Genomic DNA, 26,099 nt, shown 5'->3' with positions numbered 1-26,099 from the left:
CTCAACTGAGGAATACCGAAGGTTTGAGATGCACTTGAAAAAATGTTCAGCATCTTTAACCATCAGGGAAATGCAAATAAAAACAACCCTGAGATTCTACCTCACACCAGTCAGAATGGCTAAGATAAAAAATTCGGGTGACCTCAGATGCTGGCGAGGATGTGGAGAAAGAGGAGCACTCCTCCTTTGCTCGTGGGATTGCAAGCTTTTACAACCACTCTGTAAATCAGTCTGGCAGTTTCTCAAAAAATTTAACATAGTAATATCTGAAGATTCAGTAATTCCTTTCCTGGGCATATACCCAGAGAAGGACACGTGCAGTAGTATGTTCCTGGCAGCCTTTTTTATAATGGCCAGAAGCTGGAAAGAATCCAGATGTCCCTCAACAGGGGAATGGATACAGAAAATATGGTACATTTACACAATGGAGTACTACTCAGCTATTAAAACAGTGGATTTATGAAATTCCTAAGCAAATGGATGGACCTGGAGGACATCATCCTGAGTGAGGTAACCCAATCACAAAGAAGTCACTTGAAATGCACTCACTGATAAGTGGATATTAGCCCAGAAACTTACAATACCCAATATACAATTTGCAAAAAAAAAAAAAAAAAAAAAAAAAACACAAGAAAATCAAGAAGGAAAACAACGCATGGACACTTCATACTACCTTAGAATAGGGAACAAAATACCCATGGAAGGAGTTACAGAGACAAAGTTTGGAGCTAAGTCGAAAGGATGGACCATCCAGAGACTACCCCACCCAGGCATCCATTCCATAATTAGCCACCAAATGCAGACACTATTGCACATGCCAGCCAGATGTTGCTGAACAGACTCTGATATAGCTGTCTTGTGTGAGGATATGCCAGTGCCTGGCAAATACAGAAGTGGATTTTCACTGTCATCTATTGGATGGAACACAGGGTCCTAATGGAGGAGCTAGAGAAAGTATTCAAGGAGCAGAAGGGGTCTGCAACCCTATAGGTGGAACAACAATATGAACTAACCAGTATCCCCAGAGCTTGTTTCTCTAGCTTCATATGTAGCAGAAGATGGCCTAGTCAGCCATCACTGGGAAGAGAGGCCCGTTGGTCTTGCCAACTTTATATGCTGCAGTACAGGGGAGTGCCAGAGCCAAGAAATATGAGTGGATGGGTATGGGAGCAAGACGGGGAGGGGGAGGGTATAGGGGACTTTCAGGATAGCATTTGAAATGTAAATGAAAAAAATATGTAGTAAAAAAATTGAAAACAAACAAAAAACAAAGAAAAGGAATACACCTCACAAGGAAGTTGTACAAGGCATGAAATAGGACAAAAGGAGTTATAGAGAAATATGCAAATTAAAAAATATCAGTGGGTTTTGTGTGTGTGTGTGTGTGTGTGTGTGTGTGTGTGTGTGTGTGTGTTAGGTCAACATTAATTTAAACACACCAGATGCATGCCTGGTACCTGAAGAAACCATAGGAATGCAAATAAGTGCACAAAACAGTGGTTGGAAAAATGACTCATCTGTTAAAATCACCTGTTCTATGCAGATGACCAGGCACAAAACACCCACATCGTGGCTCACAATTTATGCACAGCTAAAGTTTCAGAGAATCAGTGCACACTTCCAGCCTCTGTAGGCAACAGAGGCATAAGTGAGAGAGAGGGCCAGAAGGGTCTAGCATGTTCTTGTAATCAAGGTCAGTACTAGGAAGGTGGAGACAGGAGGGTACCAGGGGATATAGGGGATCTGGATGCTCCCTTCTGATCTCTTAGGACAGAATAAACTCTTGTGGTGTGCTTATGTACATTCAGAAAGAGTCCACACACATTCATTGTTACGCATATGAATAAATACAAACCAAAATGGCATGCAAGAGCCTCTACTGTTGAAATAAAGTAGTGCCATTTGCAGTGTTTCATATGTTTCACATTTGTTCAAGTTTTTCAAGTATGTAAGGGCTTAAAACCTAGAAATTGTCTTAAAGCCAGTAGTAGCTCATTCCCACCTTCTGAAAACTCCCTTTGAAGCGATGGTGCCTGGTACTCCATGTACGCATGAGCAGGATATATTCAGCCAATCAGCACAGACCTGATTTCTCCAGCTTGCATCACAAAGGGTCCTCAGAATCCTCAGTCCAGGAATCTCTGCTGACAACGGTTTTTTACCATTGAGGAGTTGAGCACGGAAGGGTGCAGTTGTGAAGGTGTTCACCTCTGAGATAACCTTTAAGTGATAATCGGCTCTGCTCAGGGTTGTTGGACAGTTAATCGAGGTATGACAGGGTGGGGCATATCAGGCCCAGGTGGCCACTAGGTGAGGGAATGCCTCATGATCGCCATTTCCTATGGCTTCTGATTGTTAACTGAAGGTGGAGGACCATATTCATGGCAGAGGATTGAACAGGTCAGGGCCTTAGAAGATTGTGAACCCTTGGAGGACACAATCATGGGGCCTTGGGATAGGATCAGAGAGCTGGCTGCAGGATTGTGGGTCGGGGGAGCATGGGGCTGTGAGTGAGGAGCCTTGGCGCTTGTCCTGTGTGCTGTAAGGAGCCTTAGGGTCCAACTTGGCGCTTGCCCTGTGTGCTGTCCCGGATCCAATTAAAACACACTGAGGATTCCTCCCTCTTCATTGTCTTCTCTACGGTGTGTTCCTTTGGTATAGACTGTATGGACATTGCAGAGAGGGGAGTGGCGTAGGAAGAATGAATGAAAAGAAGAAGAGGAGACATTACAAGAGATTAATAAGTAATCTGGGAAGGATTCTGAACAGGGATCCTCCTGTCTAATCGCCCATGTATTGGGATTAAAGACTTGGACCACCAAGTTCAGCTTTTTCTCTCAGTTTTAGTTCTGTAGGATGGGATCTTCCTTTGTAGCTCAGACTGGTCTGGCTTGGGCTGGCCTTTAACTTACAATCTTCAGATGTTTGAAATCCTCGGCTTCCCCCAATCCCAAATTTCTCCAATATAAGGATTTTCTGTGTGGGTAGTGGTGGTGAGTGTTTGTTGTAGACTGAGCATTGGGTCTTCTTGACATGAATATATAGTTACCATGTTCATCATCTTTCTGGATAGTACTATGAATTTACTTTAAAACTGAGATATACTGAAAATCAGAATTGCTGATGTTTTGTTTAAAAAGAATCTTTGGGAGATAGTACCAAAATTCAGATGCCTCAAAGTTTAAATGCAAACACATTTTGCTCATCATTTTTGGTGAGAAAGGGAGGACTCACGTATTAAAGGCTGGCCTGTTTTTGCCTTTTTTAAACTGAGAAATGACAGATTGTTAACTTGGGTTCTAAAGAAGGATTTAAAATAAGTAAGTTAAAGAAGATTTTAAAACAAAGTTGGGAGGGAGAGGGACATGATAACTGGGATACATGAAGGAAATTTTAAGGGGAAGCATATATATATATATATATATATATATATATATATATGTGTGTGTGTGTGTGTGTGTGTGTGTGTGTGTATACATATACACATACACACACACATACACATGTACACGTGTGACCATATTGAATATGTATGCAAAACTCTCTGATAAAAACAAATTATTAAAAATATAAGTGTTAAAAAACAAAAGAAACAATCTTTCAATGAGCTAAGATAATTATATAATTATTTGACTTTTTGACATTTTTAACTATTTAAATGATACCTTTGGATTTAGATAACTACATTTTTTTCTTTTTTCCTTTTTATTTTTATTTTTTAACTAAGAAGACAACTGAGCGCTTAAGAGAAAAATGTCTATTAAGAAACTGTGGGTGATACCAAAGGATGGTTACTTATTACTTCTTGACTATGATTCAGATGAAGAAGAAGAGCAGGCTCATTCTGAAGGTATCCAGTCTTCAGTATTGATTGTGTCCTGAAGTTCATTAGACCTTTCCCAACTCACCTGCAATGGAAGAAGTCTTTTCTAAGTTTTCATATACTTCATTTCTAATTTTACCTATATCTATATATTCCTATACCTGAGTTTTAGCAGTGCATATACCTACTCTTGGCACTGTAGACATAATATGTTGAGAAACGATAACTTGCTATGATTTTACCCCAGAAAAAGACATGAACGTTGTTCCTATATGTTAGCAAAACATGAATTTATTTCATAATACCTGCAAATAAATTATTTCATTCCTTTTTTCTATTGTATATTTTCTTTATTTACATTTCAAATATTATCCCCTTTTCTATTTCCCCTCTGCAAATCCCCTCTCCTCTTACCTCTCCCCCTGCCCCCAACACACCCACCCCCAATTCCTGGCCCAGGCATTCCTTAATACTGGGGCATAGGACCTTTTCAGTACCAAGGGTCTCTCCTCCCGTTGATGACATACTAGGCCATCCTCTCCTACATATGCAGCTGGAGCCATAAGTCCCACCATCTGTTTTATTTGATTGGTGCTTTAGTCCCAGGGAACTCTGGGGGTACTGGTTAGTTCATATTGTTCATCCTCCTATGGAGCAGCAAACCCCTTATGATCCTTGGGAACTTTCTCTAGCTCCATCATTGGGGACCCTGTGCTCAGTACAATGGATGTCTGTGAGCATTCACTTCTGTATTCGTCAGGCACTGACAGATCCTCTCAGGAGACAGCTATATCAGTCTCTTGTCCCCAAGCTCTCGTTGGCATCTGCCATAGTGTCTGGGTTTGTTGATTATTTATTGGATTGATCCCTGAGTGAGGCAGTCTCTGGATTCATTCAGTCTCAGCTGCAAACTTTGTCTCTATAACTCCTTCCATGGACATTTTGTTTCCCATTCTAAGAAGGAATGGCGTATCCACACTTTGGTCTTCCTTCTTCTTGAGTTTCATGGGTTTTGCAGATTGTATCTTGGTTATTCTGAGCTTCTGGGATAATATCCACTTATCAGTGAATGCATATCATGTGTGTTCTTTTGTGATTGGGTTATCTCCCTTAGGAAGATATCATCCAGATCCATCCATTTGTCTAAGAATTTCATGAATTCATTGTTTTTAATAGCTGTGTAGTATTTCATTATGTAAATGTACCACATTTTCTGTATCCATTCCACTGAAGAGGGACATCTGGGTTGTTTTCAGCTTCTTGCTATTATAAATAAGGATGCTATGAACATAGTGAAGCATGTCATTATTACAAGTTGGAATATCTTCTGAGAATATGCCCAGGGAGGAGTATTGCTGGATCTTCCAGTAGAACTATGTCCAATTTTCTGAGGAAACACCAGACTGACTTCCAGAGTGGTTTTACCAGCTTGCAATCTCACCAGCAATGGAGGAGTGTTCCTATTTCACCACATTCTCGCCAGCATCTGCTGTCATCTGAGTTTTAGATCTGAGCCATTCTGACTGGTATGAGGTGGAATCTCAGGTTTATTTTGACATGCACTTCCCTGATAATTAAGGATGATGAACATTTTTAGGTGCTTCTCAGCCATTCGGTTTTCCTTAGTTGAGAATTCTTTGTTTATCTCTGTCCCCATTTTTTAATGGGGTTATTTGATTTTCTGGAGTCCAGATTCTTGAGCTCTTTATATATATTGGATATTAGTCCCCATCTGATTTAGGATTGGTAAAGATTTTTTTCCCATCTATTGGTTGCTGTTTTGTCCTATTGACAGTGTCCTTTGACTTATAGAAGCTTTGCAATTTTATAAGGTCACATTTGTCTATTCTTAATCTTACAGCACAAGCCATTGCTGTTCTGTTCAGGAATTTTTCCCCGGTGCCCATGTCTTCGAAGCTCTTCCCCACTTCCTCCTCTATAAGTTTCAGTGTCTCTGGTTTTATGTGGAGTTCCTTGATCTACCTAGACTTGAGCATTGTACAATGAGATGAAAATAGATCAATTTGCATTCTTCTACATGCTAACTGCCAATTGAGCCAGCACCATTTGTTGAAAATGTTGTCTTTTTTTCCACTGGATGGTTTTTGCTCCTTTGTCAATGATCAAGTGACAATAGGTGTGTGGGTTCATTTCTGTGTCTTCAGTTCTATTCCATTTATCTACCTGTCTATCAGTATACCTGTACCATGCAGTTTTTATCACAATTGCTCTATAGTACAGCTTGAGATCAGGCATGGTGATTCCAGGAGAGATTCTTTTATTGTTGAGAATAGTTTTTGTATCCTAGGTTTTGTTCTTATTCCAGATGAATTTGCAAATAGCCCTTTCTAACTCAGTTAAGAATTGTGTTGGAATTTTCGTGGGGATTGCATTAAATCTTTATATTGCTTTCGGCAAGATAGCCATTTTTACTACATTAATCCTGCCAATCAATGAGCATGGGAAATCTTTCCAACTTCTGAGATTTTCTTTGATTTTTCTTCAGAGACTTGACATTTTTATCATACAGATCCTTCTTTCACTTACTCAGTTAGAGTCACACCAACGTATTTTATATTATTTGTGACTATTGTGAAGGGTGTTGTTTCCCTAATTTCTATTTCATCCTGTTTATTCTTTTTGTAGAGAAAGGCCACCGATATGTTTGAGTTAATTTTGTATTCAGCTACTGCACTGAAGCTGTGTATCAGATTTAGGATTTCTCTGGTGTAATTTTTGGGGTCACTTATATATACTATCATATCTTCTGGAAATAGTGAGATTTTGCCTTCTACCTTTCCAATTTGTATTCATTTGTTCTCTTTTTGTTGTCTAATTGCTCTGACTAGGACTTCAAGTACTATGTTGAATAGGTAGGGAGAAAGTGGGCAGCCTTGTTTAGTCCCTGATTTTAGCGGGATTGCCTCCAGTTTCTCACCATTTAGTTTGATGTTGGCTACTGGTTTGCTGTCTACTGCTTTTATTATGTTTAGGTATAGGCTTTGAATTCCTGATCTATCCTGGACTTTTACTATGAATGGGTGCTGTATTTTGTCAAATGTTTTCTCAGCATCTAATGAAATGATCATGTGATTTTTGTCTTTGAGTTTGTTTCTATAGTGGATTAAGTTGATGGATTTCTGTATATTAAACCATCCCTCATCACAGGGATCAAGTGTACTTGATCATGATGGATGATCATTTTTATGTATTCTTGGATTCAGTTTGCAAGGCTTTTATTGAATATTTTTGCATCAATTTTCATAAGGGAAATTGGTCTGAAGTTTCCTTTCTTCATTGGATCTTTGTATGGTTTGAGTATAATTTTAATTCTGGCTTCATAGAACAAATTGAATAATGTTCCTTCTCTTTAGATTTTGCATAATGGTTTGAAGAGTATTGGTATTAGGTCTTCATGAAGATCTGATAGAATTCTTTACTAAACCCATCAGATCCTGGGCTTTTTTGTTTGGGAGACTATTAATGACTGCTTCTATTTCTTTAGGTGTTATGGGAGTATTTCTAGGGTTTATCTGATCCTGAATTATATTTGGTACCTGATATCTGTCTAGAAATGTGTCCATTTCATCCAGATTTTCCAGTTTGGTTGAGTATAGGTTTTTGTAGTAGGATCTGATGATTTTTTGGATATCCTAAGTTTCTGTTGTTATGTCTCCCTTTTCATTTCTGGTTTTGTTAATTAGGATGATGTCTCGGTTTCCTTTAGTGAGTCTGGCTAAGGGTTTACCTATCATGTTGATTTTCTCAAACAACCAGCTCCTGGTTTGGTTGATTCTTTGTATAGTTCCTTTGTTTCCAATTGGTTGATTTCATTCCTGAGTTTGATTGTTTCCTGCCTTCTATTCCTCTTGTGAGAATTTGCTTCCTTTTGTTCTAGAGCTTTTAGTTGTGCTGTCAAGCTGCTCCTGCATCCTCTATCCTGTTTCTTTTTAGAGGCATTCAGAGCTGTGAATTTTAGTCTTATTACTGTTTCCATTGTGTACCATATGTCTGGTTATGTTGTAGCTTCATTTTCATTAAACTCTAAAAAGTCTTTAATTTCCTTCTTTATTCCTTCCTTGACCAAGTTATCATTGAGTAGGTTGTTGTTCACCTTCCACATATATGTGGATTTTCTATTATTTATATTATTATGGAAGATCAGCATTAGTCTGTGGTGATCTGATAGGATGCATGGGATTATTTCAATATTTTTATATCTGTTGAGGCATGTTTTGTGACTGATTATATGGTCAGTTTTGGAGAAGGCCTCATGAGGTACTGAGAAGAAGGGATATCCTTTCGATTTAGGATACAGTGTTCTATAGATATCAACTAAATCCATTTGTTTCATAACTCCTGTTGGTTTCACTGTGTCTGTTTTTAGTTTTTGTTTCCAGGATGTGTCCATTAATGAGAGACGGGTTTGGAAGTCTTCCACTATTATAGTGTGCAGTGCAATGTGTATTTTGAGGTTTACTAAAGTTTCTTTTATGAATGTGGCTGCCCTTGCATTTGGAGCATAGATGTTCAGAATTGGGAGTTCCTCTTGGTAAATTTAATTTTGATGAATATGAAGTGTTCCTCCTTGTCTTTTTTGATAACTTTGGGTTGAAAGTCAATTTTATTTGATATTAGAATGCCTACTCCAGCCTGTTTCTTGTGACCATCTGCTTGGAAAATTGTTTTCTAGACTTTTACTCTGAGGTAATATCTGTCTTTGTCTGTGAGGTTTGTTTCTTATATGAAACAAAATGCTGGGTCATGCTTACACATTAAGTCTTTTAGTCTATGTCTTTTTATTGTGGATTTGAGTCCACTGATATTAAGAGATATTAAGAAAAAGTCGTTGTTGGTTCCTGTTATATTTGTTTTTAGAAATGGAATTTTGTTCATGTGGCCATCTTCTTTTAGTTTTGCTGCAAGATTACTTTCTTGCTTTTTCTAGAATGTAATTTCCCTCCTTGTTTTGGTGTTTTCCCTTCATTATCCTTTGAAGGGCATGATTTGTTGGAAGATATTGTGTAATTTTGGTTTTGTCATAGAATACCTTGGTTTCACCATCTATGGTAAAAGAGTTTTACTGTTTATAGTAGCCTTGGCTGGCATTTGTGCTCTCTTAGGGTCTGTATGTCAACTGTCCTGGATCATCTGGCTTTCATAGTCTCTGGGGAGAAGTTAGGTGAAATTCTGATAGGTCTGCCTTTATATGTTACTTGAACTGTTTTCCCTTACTGCTTTTAATATTCTCTTTTTTGTGTGCATTTGGTGTTTTGATTATTATGTGATGGCAGGAATGTCTTTTGTGGTCTAAAGTATTTGGGGATCTGTAGGCTTCTTTTATGTTCATGGGCATCTCTTTCTTTAGGTTAGGGAAGTTTTCTTCTATAATTTTGTTGAAGATATTCACTGGCCCTTTAAGTCTGAAATCTTACTTCTCATCTATACCTATTATCCTTAAGTTTTGTTTTCTCCTTGTATACTCAATAACCTTGATGTAATTATTTCATTTATAAAACTGTTTGAAAAACTCACGTGGGCAGTTTTTCCAGAGAAATGCAAATTGAAAATACTTTATTAACTATTACTTATATAGCATACTTTCAAATGTTTCCATTTTCTATTGTCAATATAGTAAAGAGGCCAGCATTTGGCAAACATGAGAATATGCCGCCTCACGTAGAAGCAGATGAAGATATAAGGTAATATTTTCAATTTTTCCCAGTTCAATAGAGTACTTCAAAAGTAGTGTTTGTGATCCCTTCACTGGAGGAGTAGATTCAGGAAAATCAACAATTCATGGTCAGATGCAGCTATATATTGAGTTCAAGCCCAGCTTGGGGTCCTTAAGTCCTTGTCATCACAAACACATAGCAACTAGGACAATATACCCACCTGCATGGGATCTTCCCAGATATACACACAAACAAAAGGAGAAACATAATAAAAATAAGAGGGGGACCATCTGGGAAGAAGAAGGGTCTCAGCAAGTGTGGGAGAGTTATGAATAAACTACTGTGTGTTGTAAATGTATGAATTGTTAAAAGTAAATAATTCAGGTTCACTTTGGTTGTCTGCCATGTATTTTATATGCAAATGACATTTGTTCCAAACCAAACATTATATATTTATTCTAAATAATTAAAAGAAGTTCCTGTGTAAAGTTTTTTGTGTGCTAGGCAAATGCTCTACCAGTCCACTATATTTCTAGCTTTAAAATTTTATTGTCCTTTCTTCACAGAGATGAACAAGACAGTATGTTGGATAAATCTGGAGGTAGGTGTTTTTGGAGATATTTGCCTGTTGTTTGAAGAGGACATAAGATGGCATCAGATCTCTATAAACCCTACAGCATAAGAGGATAATTTTAGGTTTCACAGTAATTGTAGTTTTCTTTAAAACACATACAGATGACTACTCACCCAACATTCAGAAACAAAGATTAGCTGAAGGTGTACCTCAGTGGTACAGCACCATGTAATAGCTATGAGTTTCATCTTCAGTGGTGAAAAAACAAAACAAAACCCAACCAACACACGAAATTAACAAAACACCCACCAAACAAACAAAACACAGCAATAAGCCTAGCAAATGAAATGTTAGTTTTCCCAGTTTGCCCAATTAACTGTAAAGTGAGCAAGAAATGCAATTGGCTATTATAAGGAAACAAACAAAACCAGCATTAAGCATTTTAGGAACCTAAATTCAGGCATGATTAGAGAAATACACCCCCCCCCATATAAAAAGACAGTGGCTACAGCAACATAACAAACCTTGCAGAGTGGCTAGAATTATGGCTCACTTGGTAAAGTGCTTTCCTTGAAAATATATGGACTTAAGGTGGGGACCTAGAATCCACTTTAAAAATGCAGGCTGCAGTCCAGTGCTGAGTAGGTAGAGATAGCTAGCTGGCTAGCCAGGCTAGTGACGTTGGTGAGCTGCAGATTCAGAGACACCCTGTCTCTGAAGATTTAAGTTGGATCAGGCAGTGGTGGCGCATGCCTTTAATCCCAGCGTTTGGGAGGCAGAAGCAGGGGATTTCTATGTTTGAGGCAACCCTGGTCTACAGGTTGAGTTCTAGGTCAACCAGGGCTATACAGAGAAACCCTGTCTGGAAAAACAAACAAACAAAAAATGTAAGTTGGAATATGATTGAGAATAAAGCCTTCTTCTGCACACATATACTGAAATGTATACACATCATTTTTGCTGAATCTCTTTTTATGATTTACAGAATCCTTTAAAATTATGTTTTTTTTCTTTTTCTGGAAATAGACAATATTAGGAAAGTGTCATATTTCTATAATCTCCACTGTATATTAAAAATAAACATCTATCGAGAGAAATGATCCAGCATACCTTAAAACACACACAGGACAGGGATGGAAAGATAGCTTTCAAATTAAGACCACTTGTTGCTCGAAAAACAAGGTTTAGTTCCTAGGACCCATATAATGGCTCACAACCATTTGTAATTCGAGATCCAGGGGAATTGGCATCCTATTCTAGTTTCTATGAGCACCAGACATGCATGTTGAACAAATACAAACATGCAAAAGCACGTTAGTTAAATAAATAAAACAAATCCGAAATACACATAACAGCCCCTTCAACTGAAACAAAGTAGGAGAGTCTTCTTTAGGGTTCATTTTATTTTAAGTTTCAAGTTAGTATTGCAAACTTGGAAAATGGAAAACTTCTGGGTAGTAGTGGCAGCTAAAATACTATCTCTTATTTGCTGCTTGGATGACAGATGACTGATAGAGCCTCTCTCACTTTAGTAAGCATGTGCAAACACGGCCAATCAGCAAGGGGCTTGGCTGAGATTGTTTTCCAGCTGCCCAATCCCTGTTACCCAGTATGCTTTGTGGTGGCCACGAAGCTGAGTTCTTGAGGAAGGGAAGTTTCTTGAGGAAGCATGGTAGGGGGAAGTCTCTGTGGAGGTAGTCAGTGACCTGTTAAAAGATGGTTAATAATGGTTCAGGTGGGGGTCCGGGTGGGGTGAAGGTGGCGGGGCGGAGGTGTTACTTCCAGAGTAAGGAGAGGAGGTGACCCTCCCTGGACTCCGGATAGCACTGCTGCTGGGTTCACAATCGACTTTACCCACTTAGACCTCTGCGGTGAAAAACGGAGAACTTCACTAAGGGCAGGAGTTTGAAAAGCCTAGCATCTAGCAGAAAGCAGGAAGGCCATGGAATTGGAGACCCTGAAAGTCTTCCTTGGGCCTGGGGATGTGAAGTGTGAGTAAACTGGAGGTCAGTTAGTGGCAGAAACAGACTAGAACCTTTTCTGTGCTGCTGCTACCCGACAGAAATTCATTAAAAACAAACTGAAGACGAGTCTTCATTTTCTTCTACCTGGTGTTGAAAGGCCAGATTGCCGAAATTTGTATATATAGGATCCAAACGGCCTCAAAATCCCGAGGCTCCTCTCAGCCTCTGAAGTGCTGGAACTTCAGACATACTTCAGGCCAGGCTGTGTTTATTTATGTGTTGTTTTGGTTTAGGGAAGTAAGCTCTAACTCTGTATCTCAGGAGTGTCTGAAACCTCATGTGCAGCTTGAACTGGCCTCGAAACTGAAGTCCTCAGCCTTACAAATGTACTGGGACCTGAGGAAACATACTTGTTTTATTTTTTACTTTTAAAATTTGTGGGGGTTTTTCATAGTTGAAGATTGAACCCAGAGCTTCTTGCTGTAGCAGTGAAATATATGTCCAGCCAGACAGAACTTTATAATTTAGATTTGTATTTCGATGAAAAAGATTGAGGAGCTTGGTTGTGATAATAGCAACTATGATTTTATTTGGAGATTGAGATGCAGACACATTTGCTCTAACTTATCAAAAACCTTGCAGGAATGGGACCAACATGCAGATCCTCCTATGTTTAGATATAAACCCACATGAAGTCACAGTTAAAGCCATCATAGTGTGTGTGTGTGTGTGTGTGTGTGTGTGTCTGTGTGTGTGTGTGTGTAAGAGAGAAAGAGAGAGAGAGAGAGAGAGAGAGAGAGAGAGAGAGTTTTAAACTAAAAAATAACACACCTCTATTCTTTTATAGTAAGGAAGACCAAGATACTTTATTCAACTTAAATAATTCTTTTTAAAAATGTGTACATATTAAAGTTAAGGTTATTAATGGCTATCTTTGAAGCCAACTATTGTGTTCCATGTTTAAATACTAAAGTCTTTAGTATTAAATCAGAGGGTAATAGAAATATGGTTTTATCTTTAAACTCTTCATGCAATTATGAAGTGCTGTTTTTGTAAAAATCATTCCTTAATGTTATTTTATATTTCAATTTTATTAGTTTAAGTGATTTTTTATTCAAAAGGCTTGAGAAAATTTCTTTTTTTATTTTAAATCAGAAAACGTAAGTTTCTCAGAGGAATGGCAGCGTTTTGCACGTTCTGTAGAGACACCAATGGAAAACTGGAATTTGTTAAGTGGTGAACAGCAAGTTAGGAATGCTTCAGAATTGGACCTTATGGAAGGTACCAGATATTTAATGATGGGCATTGATGTTACACTTCCTTTTTTTCTCAGTTGTTCTTAGGCTTGTAAAGGAGATCAAAAATCTCATATTGTATCTCTTGTCTTTAATCACAACATATAAATAAATAGCTTAAAACATATTTTTAGATGACAATTAGACATTACTTGATTTTGTTTAACTTCTAGGCAAATAATAGATCTGCTTTAAAACCTAATGTTGGCACTATGCCTGAATGATCACAAAGTATTTCATTAAAATTTGCAAAATAACATAATTGTTTTAATATCTTGTTTTATTACGAACCCAGTACAGAATCCAGTAACTCATGATGATGGGAATGCAAATCCTGAAGAAGTAGTTGGAGATACACGGTAATATGTTCAAACTTACTATTTCCTTCTTAGTGTAAGTACTTCCAGAAAAGTTTAATTGATTGTATAGCAAGTAATGTATATTAATAATTGAAATATGATATATACTATAAACAATATTTCTATAAGATTAATCCTTAATTTGAATGGTTTTCTTGGAGGCTGTAATGTTGTGGGTCAAACTCTCATCGTCCTGCTTGTAGGACAAAAGCTGAGCAATCAAACAGTATCCCCAGCATCCTTACTTTGTAAAGCTTTAATTACTTCACAGATCTCCAGTACAAAATATACTGGGAAATTTTGAAGGTACATTTTTGGATATATAATTTGTTTAAAACTATATAGTATTAACATAATTTATATATTAGATAATATTGATTAATATACTATATGACATCTTAATGACTTATTTATATGTAGTATTTTGTGAATATTTTTATTTTAATTTAATTTATTTATTATGTGATAATATCTTTATTTACATTTCAAATAATAGCCCTTTCCTGGTTTCACCCCAGAAACTCCCTATTCCATTACCCCTCCCTGTGATACTATGAGGGTGTTCGCCCACCCACCCACTCCCACTTCCCCACCCTCGCATGTGCATACACTGGGGCATTGAACCTTCACAGGACCAAGGACCTCTCCTCCCACTGATGTCTGACAAGGCCATCTTCTGCTATATATGCACTGGAGCCATGATACCCCCTCTTTTGTTGATGGCTTAGTCCCTGGGTGCTCTGGGAGGTCTGGTTCATTCATATTGTTGTTCTTCCTATAAGGTTGCAAACCCCTTCAAATCCTTCAGTCCTTCCTCTAACTCCTCCACTGGGAACCCTATGATCAGTCTGATGGTTGGCTGTGAGCATCAGCCTCTGTTCTTGCCAAGCTCTGAAAGAGCCTCTCAGGAGAAAGTCATATTAGGCTCCTGTCAGCAAGCACTTGTTGGCATCCACAATCGTGACTGGGTTTGGTGTCTGCATATGGGATGGATACACAGTTTGGGCAGACTCTAGATGGTCATTCCTTCAGTCTCTGCTCTGTACTTTATCTCCATGTTTCCTCCCAGGAGTATTTTGTTCCCCATTCTAAGAAGGACTGAAACACGCACACTTTTGTCTTCCTTCTTCTTGAGCTTCATGTGGTCTGTGGATTACATTTTGGGTATTCTGAGCTTTTAGACTAATATCCACTTATCAGTGAGTGCATACCATGTTTGTTCTATTGGGATTGGGTTACCTCACACAGGATTATATATTTTAGATCCATCCATTTGCCTGTGAATTTCATGAAGTACTTGTATCTGTACCATTACCATACATTTTTATCATTATTTCTCTATAATACAGCTTGAGGTCGGGAATGATTCCCCCTGAAGTTCTTTTATTGTTGAGAATAGTTTTTTGATATACTGGATTTCTATTATTCCAAATGATTTTTCAAATTACTCTTTCTATTTCTATGAAGAATTGAGTTTAAATTTTGATGGAGATTGCATTGAATCTGTTGATTGCTTTTGGCAAGATGGCCATTTTTACTAAATTAATTGTGCCAATCTATGAGCATGGGAGATCTTTCCATCTTTTGAGATTTTCAATTTCTTTCTTCAGGGACTTGAAGTTCTTATCATACAGATCTTTCACTTGCTTGGTTCGAGTCACACCAAGGTATTATAATTTGTGACTATTGTGAAGGGTGTTGTATCCATAATTTCTTTTTCAGCCTGTTTATCCTTTGAGTAGAGGAAAGCTACTGATTTGCTTGAGTTAATTTTACATCCAACCACTTTGCTGAATTTGTTTATCAGGTTTAGGAGTTCTCTGTTGGAATTTTGGGGGTCACTTACATATACTATCATATCATCTGCAAATAGTGATATTTTGAATTCTTCCTTTCCAATTTTTATCCCTTTGACCTCTTTTTGTTATATAGTTGCTATGGATATAACTTCTAGTACTATAAAATTCTACTATATTATATACTACTGTGAATAGGTAGGAAGAGAGTGGTCTTGTCTTGTCTGATATTAGTGGGATTGCATCAAGTTTCTCTCCATTTAATTTGATGTTGGATACTGGTTTGCTCTATATTGCTTTTACTATGTTTAGGTATGGGCCTTGACTTGATCTTCCCAAGAATTTTATCATGAAGAGTTATTGAATTTTTGCAAATGATTTCTCAGCATCTAATGAGATAATACTGTTTTTTTTTCCTCAAGATTTTTTACATAGTGGATTACGCTGATGGATTCCCATATATTGAACCATCCCTGTATCCCTGGGATGAAGAACACTTGATCATGAAGGATGATCATATTAACATGTTCTTGGATTAGGTTTACCAGAATTTTATTGAGTATTTTTGCATCAATATTCATAAGTGAAACTGGTCTCAAGTTCCCTTTCTTCATTTGGGTCTTTGTATGTTTTGGGTATAAGTGTAATTGTGGCTTCATAGAAAATTGAATAGTGTTCCTTCTCTTTTGATTTTGCATAAAAGTTTGAAGAGTATTGGTATTAGGTCTTCCTTGAAGGTCTGATAGAATTCTGTACTAAACCCATCTGATCCTGGGCTTTTATTTTTTGTGAGGGGGTTGGGAGCCTATTAGTGACTGCTTCTATTTCTTTAGGGGTTATAGGAGTGTTTACAGGGTCTATTTGATCCTGATTTAAATTGGTACCTGATATCTGTCTAGACAGTTGTCCATTTCATCCAAATTTTCCAGTTTTGTTAAGTATAGGCTCTTATAGTAGGATCTGATGATTTTGGGGGGGGGGGTTCCTAAGTTTCTGTTGTTATGTCTCTCTTTTCATTTCTGGTTTTGTTAATTTGGATACTGACTCTGTGCCCTCTCTTTAGTCTGCCTAAGGGTTTATCTATTTTGTTGATTTTCTCAAAGAACCAGCTCCTGGTTTGGTTGATTCTTTGTATAGTTCTTTTTGTTTCCACTTGTTTGATTTCAGCCCTGAGTTTGATTATTTCCTGCCTTCTACTCCTCTTGGGTGAATTTGCTTCCTTTCGTTCTAGAGCTTTTAACTGTGCTGCCAGGCTGCTAGTGTATGTTCTCTCCAGTTTCTTTTTTGGAGGCACTCAGAGGTATTAGTTTTTCTCTTAGGAATGCTTTCATTGTGTCCCATAAGTTTGGATATGTTGTAGCTTCATTTTCATTAAACTCTAAAAGTCTTTAATTTCTTCCATGACCGAGTTATCGTTGATTAGACTGTTGTTCACCTACCACGTGTATATATATGGGTTTTCTATTATTTATATTTTTATTGTTATTATTATTATTATTATTATTTGGGGGGTTAAGACAGGGTTTTTCTGTGTATCCGTGGCTGTCCTGGAACTCACTTTGTAGACCAGGCTGGACTTGAACTCAGAAATCCACCTGCCTCAGTGTCCCGAGTGCTGGGATTAACGGCATGTGCCCCCATGCCTGGCTTATTTCTATTATTATTGAAGATAAGCCTTAGTCCGTGGTGACTTGATAGGATGCATGGGATTATTTAAATATTTTATATCTGTTGAAGCCTGTTTTGTGACCCATTATATGGTCAGTATTGGAGAAGGCATCATGAGGTGTTGAGAAGAAGGCACATTCTTTTGTTTTATGATAAAATGTTCTATGATATCTATAGATATAGATATCTGTTAAAACCATTTGTTTCATAACTTCTGTTAGTTTCACAGTGTCTCTGTTTTGTTACTGTTTCCAGGATCTGTCCGTTGCTGAGAGTGGGGTGTTGAAGTTTCCCACTATTATTATGTAGGGTACAATATATACTTTGAGCTTTAGTAAAGTTTCATTTATGAATTTGGTTGCCCTTGCATTTGGAGCATGGATGTTCAGAATTGTGAGTTCATCTTTGTTGATTCACCCTTTGACAAGTATAGTGACAGTCCTTATCTTTAAAAAACAAAAACAAAAACAAAAACAAAACAATAACAAAAAAAACAATAACAAAAACCTTTTGGTTGTAAGTTGATTTTATTCCATAGTAGAATGGCTATTCCATCTTGTTTCCTGGAAATATTTGCTTGCAAAGTTTTTTCCAGACTTTTCCTCTGAGGTAGTGTCTGTCTTTGTCACTAAGGAGGGTTTCCTGTATGCAGCAAAATCCTGGGTTCTGTTTATGTATCCAGTCTATTACTCTATGTCTTTTATTGGGGAATTGAATCCATTGCTAAGAAGAAATATTAAAGACCAGTGACTGTTGGTTGTTTCCTGTTACTTTTGTTGTTTGAGGTGGAATTATGTTTATATTGCTATCTTCTTTGGGGTTTCTTGAAAGAAGATTTCTTTCTTGATTTTTGTATGGTGTAGTGTTTCCCTCCTTGTGTTGTAGTTCTCCATCTATTTTTTTGAAGGTTTGGATTCGTGGAAAGATATTGTGTGAATTTGATTTTATCATGGAATACTTTGGTTTCTCCATCTACGGTAATTGATAGTTTTGCTGGGTATAGTAGCCTGGGCTGGCATTTGTGTTCTCTCAGAGTCTATATAACATCTGTCCAGAATCTTCTGGCTTTTATAGTCTCTGGTGAGAAGTCTGGTGTATTTCTAACAGGTCTGCCTTTTTATGTTATTTGACTTTTTTCCCTTACTGCTTTTAATATTTTATCTTTAGTGCATTTGTTGTTCTGATTATTATGTGTCGGCAGGAATTTCTTTTCTGGTCCAGTTTATTTGGAGTTCTGTAGGCTTCTTGTATGTTCATGTGCATCTTTCTTTAGGTTTGGGAAGTTTTCTTCTATAATTTTGTTGAAGATATTTGCTGGCCCTTTGACTTGGGAATCTTCTCTCTCTTCTATACCTATTTTCCTTAGGTTTTGTTTTCTTATTGTGTCCTGGATTTCCTGGATGTTTAGGGTTAGGAGATTTTTGCATTTTGCATTTTCGTTCACTGTTGTGTCAATGTTTTCTATGGTATCTTCTGTACCTGAGATTCTCTATTCTATCTCTTGTATTCTGTTGGAGATGCTTGCATGTATGTCTCCTTGGTTTTCTTTCTCCAGGTTCATCTCTCTTTGTGAGTTTTTATTCTGTATTTCCATTTTTAGATCTAGATGGTATTTGTTCAATTCCTTCACCTGTTTGATTGTGTTTTCTTTAACTCTTTAAGGGATTTTTGTGTTTCCTCTTTAAGGGCTTCTAGCTGTTTTCCTGTATTTCTTTAATGGAACTATTTTTGTTCTTAAAGACCTCTATCATCATCATGAGATGTGATTTTGAATCTGAATCTTTCTTTTCCAATATGTTGAGGTATTCAAGACTTGCTCTGGTGGCCAAACTGGGTTATGATGATGCCGACTAGTCTTGGTTGCTATTGCTTATATTCTTGCACTTACCTCATGCCATCTCATTTTCTTTGGTGCTACCTTCCCTTGCTGTCTCTGTCTGGAGCCTGTCCCTCCTGTAATCCTAGTTGTGTCAGAACTCATAGGAGTCCAGCTGTCTCTGAGATCTTGGGATCCTGGGATCCTGATATTTTGGGGGTGTCTGAGCTCCTGGAAGTCATGCTGCCTCTTGGATCTTGAAATCCTGGTGTGACCAATCTCCTGAGATCCTGCTGTGTCAGAGCTCCTGGGGGTTAAACGTTTTCTTGGTGTTGCAAGATTTGGTGGGGTGCCAGAGCCCTAGGTTTTCTCTAGACACAGTTGCATACTGCAAGGAACCTGTGCCTCTGGCCGGGAGGATGATTTTGTTTCCCTGGTTCTTGTGGGGGTCCCAGATACACAGGTTGTTGGGAAAGATGTTGTGCCCTCAGCTGTGCTCTTCTGTCAGAACTCCAGTGTTCCTGGGTGTGTCTGATCTCCTGGGAGTCGAGCTTCCTCTGTGATCCTGTGATCTTGGGCATTTCAGAATACCTGGGAGTCATGCTCCCTATGGGTGTTTTAAGAGTGGGTGCAGAGCCAGTACCCCAGGTCTGATCCAGGTGCAGTTTCAGACCAGAAGGAATCCATGCCACTGGCAAGGCAGGAGTTCCTGTGTCCCTGGATCCTTAGGGACTCAGTTACTCCTGATGTTGGGGCCATTCCTGTGATCCTGGTAGTGTTAGAGCACCTGGGATTTGAGCTTACTAGGGGTATTGTGGGACTAGGTCAGCACCCAAGATCTACTCATGACACGGACTCTTGCAAATATTTTTGATTTAGCATCATGGACTTATTTTTGCCTGTGGTACAGAAGTGAAAATGGTGCTTTTTCAACAGGTGTGACATTAATTAAACTTAATTTTAATTTTTTCGTATATTTGTGTCTGTGGTGCATATATACACATGTGGAGGGCAGAGGAGGATGTTGGGTTTTGCTCTATTTCTTTCCACCTTATTCCCGTAAGACCTGCTCTTTCACTGAACATGTAGCTAGATAAGCAGCCAGCAAGTCCTAGCAATTCTCACTCTGCCTACCACAGTGCTGCTATTGTAGAAGCAACCATCCATGGTTAGTTTTCCAAATGGGTACTAGAATCAAACTTGCGAACGTCCTCCTTTCACAGTAAATCCTATTTATTACTGAGGCATTTTCATAACTGCATTGAAGGGATTTTTAGAGGAAAAAAATGATGTAAACTTTTCTACATTCCATGTATTCAAAGCTAAGTGATATGTATACAAAATTCTGTACATGCAACAGTATTTCGTTGACCCAGTATTAATTTTATATTAAGTCAGTTTCTTTTCTAAAACTCCTCTGTGCTTTTCTTTATATGACACAATGGAAAAATGAATTCTTTAATATAACCCTTATTACTTATTTTTTTAAATTTTATTTTATGGGTATGTTTGTTTTGCTTGATTGTGTGTATGTACACAGCTTGTATGTCTTGTACCTGAGGAGGCCAGATGAAGGCATTGAATTCCCTGGAACTGGAGTTATAGGTTGTGAGCAACCTTGTGGATGCTGGGAATCCATTCTCACATCTCTGGAAGGGAACCAGTGCTCATAACTGATGAATCATCTCACCAAACCCCTCACTGATTTTTATAAAATGAATTATGTAACTGAAAGTGAAAGACAAATTTACTAACCAGTGAGGGAATGAAACTCAGATCCCAAAGAATCTATTTTAAATTATATGTAATTGAATGTTGCATGAGCTTTCTTTGAGGATAATAATTTGTCTTTGATATATAGTCTCACTATGTATGTCAGGCTGGCTGGAATTTTCCTATGTAACCTATGTTGTCCTTTACACTGGAAATCTCCTGCTAAGCTTCCTAGACTAGGATCATAGACCCAAAACGTCTTACATGGCTTAAGAAACAAAGCTCTTAATACCTATTTTTCAGACATATTTGTGTATTAGTGTTTTGCTTACAGGTATATATGTGCACCACATATGTGCCTGTTTCCCATAGATATAAGATGATTATTTCAGACACCTTGGACCTGGAGTCACATAAAGAGAAAACACATGGAAACTTATATCAAAGATTCTTTCAAAAAAAAGCAACCAGAAATTAGAATGACTTTGGCAAACAAACAAATGGGAGAGGTAGAGTTGTTAGGTTTGTAGGGTCACATTTGTATCATTTTAAAAATTATATGTGGCTGAAGTTGAAAAAAAAAACATTACTGAGCTTTTAGTAAAAATGTGCGTCTTTGATTTTGTCTAAGCAGTTAACCCTATAACTTCATGCCTTCAAGGAAACTAAATCTAAATCTTAGAAATCTGTGAAAATTTTTATTTTCTACTTTAAGTACCTGTTAATGAGATTTTAAAATTTGGTTTACATTCATTGTGGAAACACAGAAGTCTTGCACAAAATCTTAGAAATGTAATTTGTTGTTTATTATGTTTAACAATATGGAAAAAATCAATTACATATGCAGACAATTTGTATATTTTAATTGACTTATGTTTTGCACTAAGTCTTAACTGAATCAATATAGCAAAATAAATTAGACATTATATTTGATAGAAAATAATGAAAAAATACTTTGAAATACAATTAATTTTCTAAAATAAGATATATATGTATTAAAACTACTTTAATTTTTGAAAAGCTAAAACATAAAAGAAGACTTCTCTGATAATCTTTCAGGGAAAAAAAAACTATAATGATTTCCCATTAGATAATATTTTACTGCTGTTTTTCTTTTTATAGTATGAAATGGTCAATTTAATTTGTTTTGAGTGTTCTTTTTCATATTGGTATGAAATGTGACTGCTTTTATTACTGTGCTTTACAGAAAGAAGATCAACAACAAATTGTGTGAGCAGAAGTTTGATATGGATATACAGAAATTCAATGAAGAACAAGAAAAATCAGTGGTTGGTATCATAACTAACTTTATAATTAACCTAGAATAACTAAGTATCAAGTAGGAATGGAGAAACTAGCCTTGTGTTGGGCACATGAAACGAAGTTAAGTTTCATTATCTATCTATCCTTGGTTCTGTTCTAGTCCTACTGAATTGTAAAGCAGAGAAGTATGATCACATACTATATCAATGAAAACCACTAGGTATTTTCTGGTAGACCAGATTATAAATTTTCAAGAGGCAGACTTTTGCTGAAAGATGAAGAGAGGATTACCAGTTTCTACAAAAGTAAGCACACTATGTCAGCCTCAGGTACAGTTGAAAGGAGAGAGAAAGCTTACTTACTGGTGTCATCTGGACTCTGTTGTTAATATTCGAAAGCCAACTCAAACTGGCAAATCAGTTCTTACAATCCTAAACTTAGTACAAATTTTGTAACAACAGTGGATAGAAACAACCTTTCTCAACAGCCCTGGCAGAATATTCCTGTGGAAGAATATCACCAAACTATTTTAGATCATCTCTCCATTACTGTACCAATGACTGTAGTCAGCACATAGTTTCCAAGTAAGATCTGAGATGATGACCATATTAACTATTTTTTATTTGATTGGTTAATAGTTTGAGAAGTATTCAATTTGAAATGAACAGGAGATCCATTCCTGCCTGGGAAGGCATTGAGGAAGCCGCCATTATGAGTCAGTTCTGGAAAGAGATAGGGACTAAAGATAAAAAGTAAATGAATACTCCAATTGAAGGCAATTTTTAAACCTTGAACCCTGGATGAAATTTCAAGGGGGAGTAATCATCCATGTATATGAGGAGTCTAAAGACAGACTCCCAGAGTACTTCAATATTTGTAATTCTGCATGAGGTAGGGGTGGGGGGGTGAGAGTGAACCAGTAAGGGAAGAGAAAAATTGGTACAAATAAAACTACCATGAGTGAAGGAAAACATTTAAGGAAGAAAAGTTCACTAACTTTGTCATATGCTGCTAATGGGCCAAATAAAATAGATTTGCAGGGCTGGAAGATGGTTTATTTGGTAATCTTTCTCACTGTAGGCATGGAGACTCGAGTTTATATTCCCTGAGTAAGCATGCACGCACACACCTCCACCACCACCACTACCACCAACACCACCAACAACAAAACAAACTAGCAAAACTAAAAACAAACCACCACAACAATAAAAGTTGGTGTGGTGGTGAGCATTTTAGAACCACCAAACTCAGATTTAGTTCAGAGATAAGAAGATTCCCAGAGCTTCCTGGCCACCAGTTGTAGCCTAATGGATGAGCTCTAGGTTCATTGAGACCCTGTCTCCCAAACAGTGGGATGCAACCAAAGAAGACACCCAATATTAATCCTTTGTCTCCATATGTATGCACGTGTACATTTTTTAAAGGGAAACTTCACAAAGTGCAGGTCATTGTACTTAATCAGGATGATTTGAGTGGAAATGTGAGGTACAAAACTGATCACAGTGAATAAAGGACAAAATAGGAATCTAGTAGCACAATGAGAAAAGGTGGAAATGGCTTGTCTTAATTTTTTTAAATGCAAATTACCATGGTTGTCTGCCAACATAAAGAATACGAAGAGAAATTTATATTACTTCTTCCATGTGTTACTTGAGATTGGAACCTAGAGACAACAAATCTACCACTAAACTTTGTCCCCAGACATCTTTTTACACTTTATTTCGAGGCAGGGTATCTTTAAGTGATCAAGACTATTCATGATCTTGTGATCATTCTAACTCAAACTTTATAAAAGTTAGTTTTATAGGCATTACACTGACAACCAGCTAAAGTCATGAATTTAAAATAACAGTTACAATTGCTGAAACTCTTGACAATAGTTGAGAAAAGTGAAGATGTTGGACTTAGTAAAGAATAAGTATAAGGCATCCTTAAGAAAGGAAGAGAAAGTAGAAGACATGGCACATACACCTTAGGTGGGGACTAGATACAGAGATGAGGTAGTGAACCACCTCCTGGGATTACTTCTGCTAGTTAGAAAAAGGAGGCCACCATATGGTAAAAGCATTAACACTAGCTAGAGTTAAGCTTACAGGGCTAGGATTTTACCAAGTTCATGTTTACATGGTGCATGCCTATAAACTTAAGTACTTGAGAGGCTAAGGCCAGTCTCTGCAGCATGGCAAACAATTTCTCATAAAAAAAAAAGTTTTATTAACCCACAATTGGTAGTATAATTGTATTTCATGTTACTTAAAAATATAAGTATATTTAGTCATAATAGTTGTTAAAATGTTAAATCACTTGGAAAACTATTCCTTTTACTTTTCATATGGAATTATTTTTGCTCACGTAAACATTTTAGTATTGGAAATACATTAAGTGGTTGGTTGTTAGCCTAGCATTCATGCTGCATGGCAGTAACAACAAAAATGAACAGAATTGTTACAGTAATGTTTTCCTTTTACATTTGTAGAACAATTATCAAAAAGAACAACAAGCATTAAAACTGTCCGAATGTAGTCAGAGTCCGACCATGGAAGCAATTGAAGACATGCATGAGAAGTCCATGGAGGTATGTTGCACATGGTCCATAAAATGTTCTTAGGAAACGAAATATGTTTTAGGAATCAAAAAGTTTAACTACTTGCTATTTTGAATTATTTCTTGCTGAAGTGACTGATATTATCTGTAAAATCCTAATGACTTTGTAGGACTTATTCAAGACATGAAATGATAAATTGGGAATTTGACCTCAGATGTACCTCATAGTTTATTAACACTATAATTATCCTGCTTAACTAAACATAGCACATCTATACATCATTTGCACAGAATCTTTCATATTTGTATCCTTTGGAGTTTCTTTAGTAAGAAGTGCTTTTCTGTTTTAGGGTTTGATGAACATGGAGACCAACAACTACGATATGCTTTTTGATGTAGATGGTGAAGAGACATTATGAAGCATACTCTGAAGTACTCTTCTCCTTTCCCATCTTCAGACTAATGAAGCATACATATTTCTCACTTGCTGGTACATTTGTAACCTAATAAAAAATTCACTAACATTTTTGTCTCCTATGAAACAGAGTTTGAAAGGCTCTTTAATCCTTGTAATTCTGATGATTCTAAGAATGAAGTTAACCCCCATGATTACAAAGTTAACTAGGAGGTATACCTTTAGAGTCAAAATAGAACTCCTTTATTTTTAAACATCTTTAATCATTTTCTTGTTTAAGTGTAAGAGCCTCTTTATATTAACTTCCAAACAAAATCTAAATGAATAAGTGAGTGGCAAATAGTCCTTTGTACCGAACTTCCACACACTAATGTAGTGAATTATTTAAAATTTATTCCTTAATCTTTTTTTAAAGTCCAGACTTTATCCCCCTCCTTGTCCACCCTCTGATTGTTCCACATCCCATACCTCCTTGCCTCATGCTCCCACACCCCCACTCCTCATCTCTAAGAGGATATCCCCACCATCCTACCCCCACCCCACCAGACCTCCCTACTCCCTGTGGCCTCAAGTCTCTTGAGAGTTAAATGCACCTTCTCTAACTGAGAACAGACCTGGCAGTCCTCTGCTGTATATGTGTTGGGGGCTTCATATCAGCTGGTGTATGCTGCCTGGTTGGCGGCTCAGTGTCTGAGAGATCCTGGGAGGTCCAGGTTATTTGAGACTGTTGGTCCTCCTCCTTCAACTCCTCTTCCTCAGCTTCTTCTAGCTTTTCCCTAATTCAACCACAGGGGTTCCCAGCTTCTGTCCATTGGTTGCATGTAAATTTCTGCATCTGACTCTTTCACCTGCTGGTTGGGTCTTTAAGAGGGCAGTCATGATAGGCCCATTTTTGTGAGCACACCATAGCATCAGTAATAGTGTCAGGCCTTGATGCCTCTTATTGAGCTGGATCCCAATTTGCGCCTGTCACTGGATCCCCTTTTCCTTAGGTTTTTCTCCATTTTTTTCCAGTAGTTCTTTCAGACAGAAACAATTCTGGGTTAGAGCTTTTGACTGTGGGATGGCAACCCCATCTTTCCACTTGATGTCCTGTCTCTCCACTGGAGGAGGACTCTACAAGTTCCCTCTCCCCACTGCAGGGCATTTCATCTAGGGTCCCTCCCTTTGAGTCCTGAGAGTCTTTCACCTCCC

At 37.5% G+C, this 26,099-nt stretch overlaps 1 protein-coding gene across 1 annotated transcript; it reads left to right on the top strand.

Annotated features, from left to right (window-relative positions):
* Window positions 1–2,132: 2,132 nt before the first annotated feature.
* On the top strand, window positions 2,133–25,028 carry Gm10096 (predicted gene 10096). Its single transcript, NM_001102678.2, has 9 exons — window positions 2,133–2,269; window positions 3,728–3,850; window positions 9,459–9,525; window positions 10,065–10,099; window positions 13,192–13,317; window positions 13,627–13,690; window positions 21,891–21,972; window positions 24,423–24,521; window positions 24,841–25,028. The coding sequence occupies exons 2-9, from the start codon at window positions 3,754–3,756 to the stop codon at window positions 24,907–24,909; spliced, it is 639 nt and encodes a 212-aa protein (NP_001096148.1). The 5' UTR covers window positions 2,133–2,269; window positions 3,728–3,753; the 3' UTR covers window positions 24,910–25,028.
* The last annotated feature ends 1,071 nt before the right edge of the window (window positions 25,029–26,099 follow it).

Source organism: Mus musculus, chromosome X, assembly GCF_000001635.26.
Source record: "Mus musculus strain C57BL/6J chromosome X, GRCm38.p6 C57BL/6J".
Taxonomy (NCBI): Eukaryota; Metazoa; Chordata; class Mammalia; order Rodentia; family Muridae; genus Mus; species Mus musculus.
The sequence above is the reverse complement of the archived record's forward strand: the minus strand, read 5'-3'. Positions and strand labels throughout refer to the sequence as shown.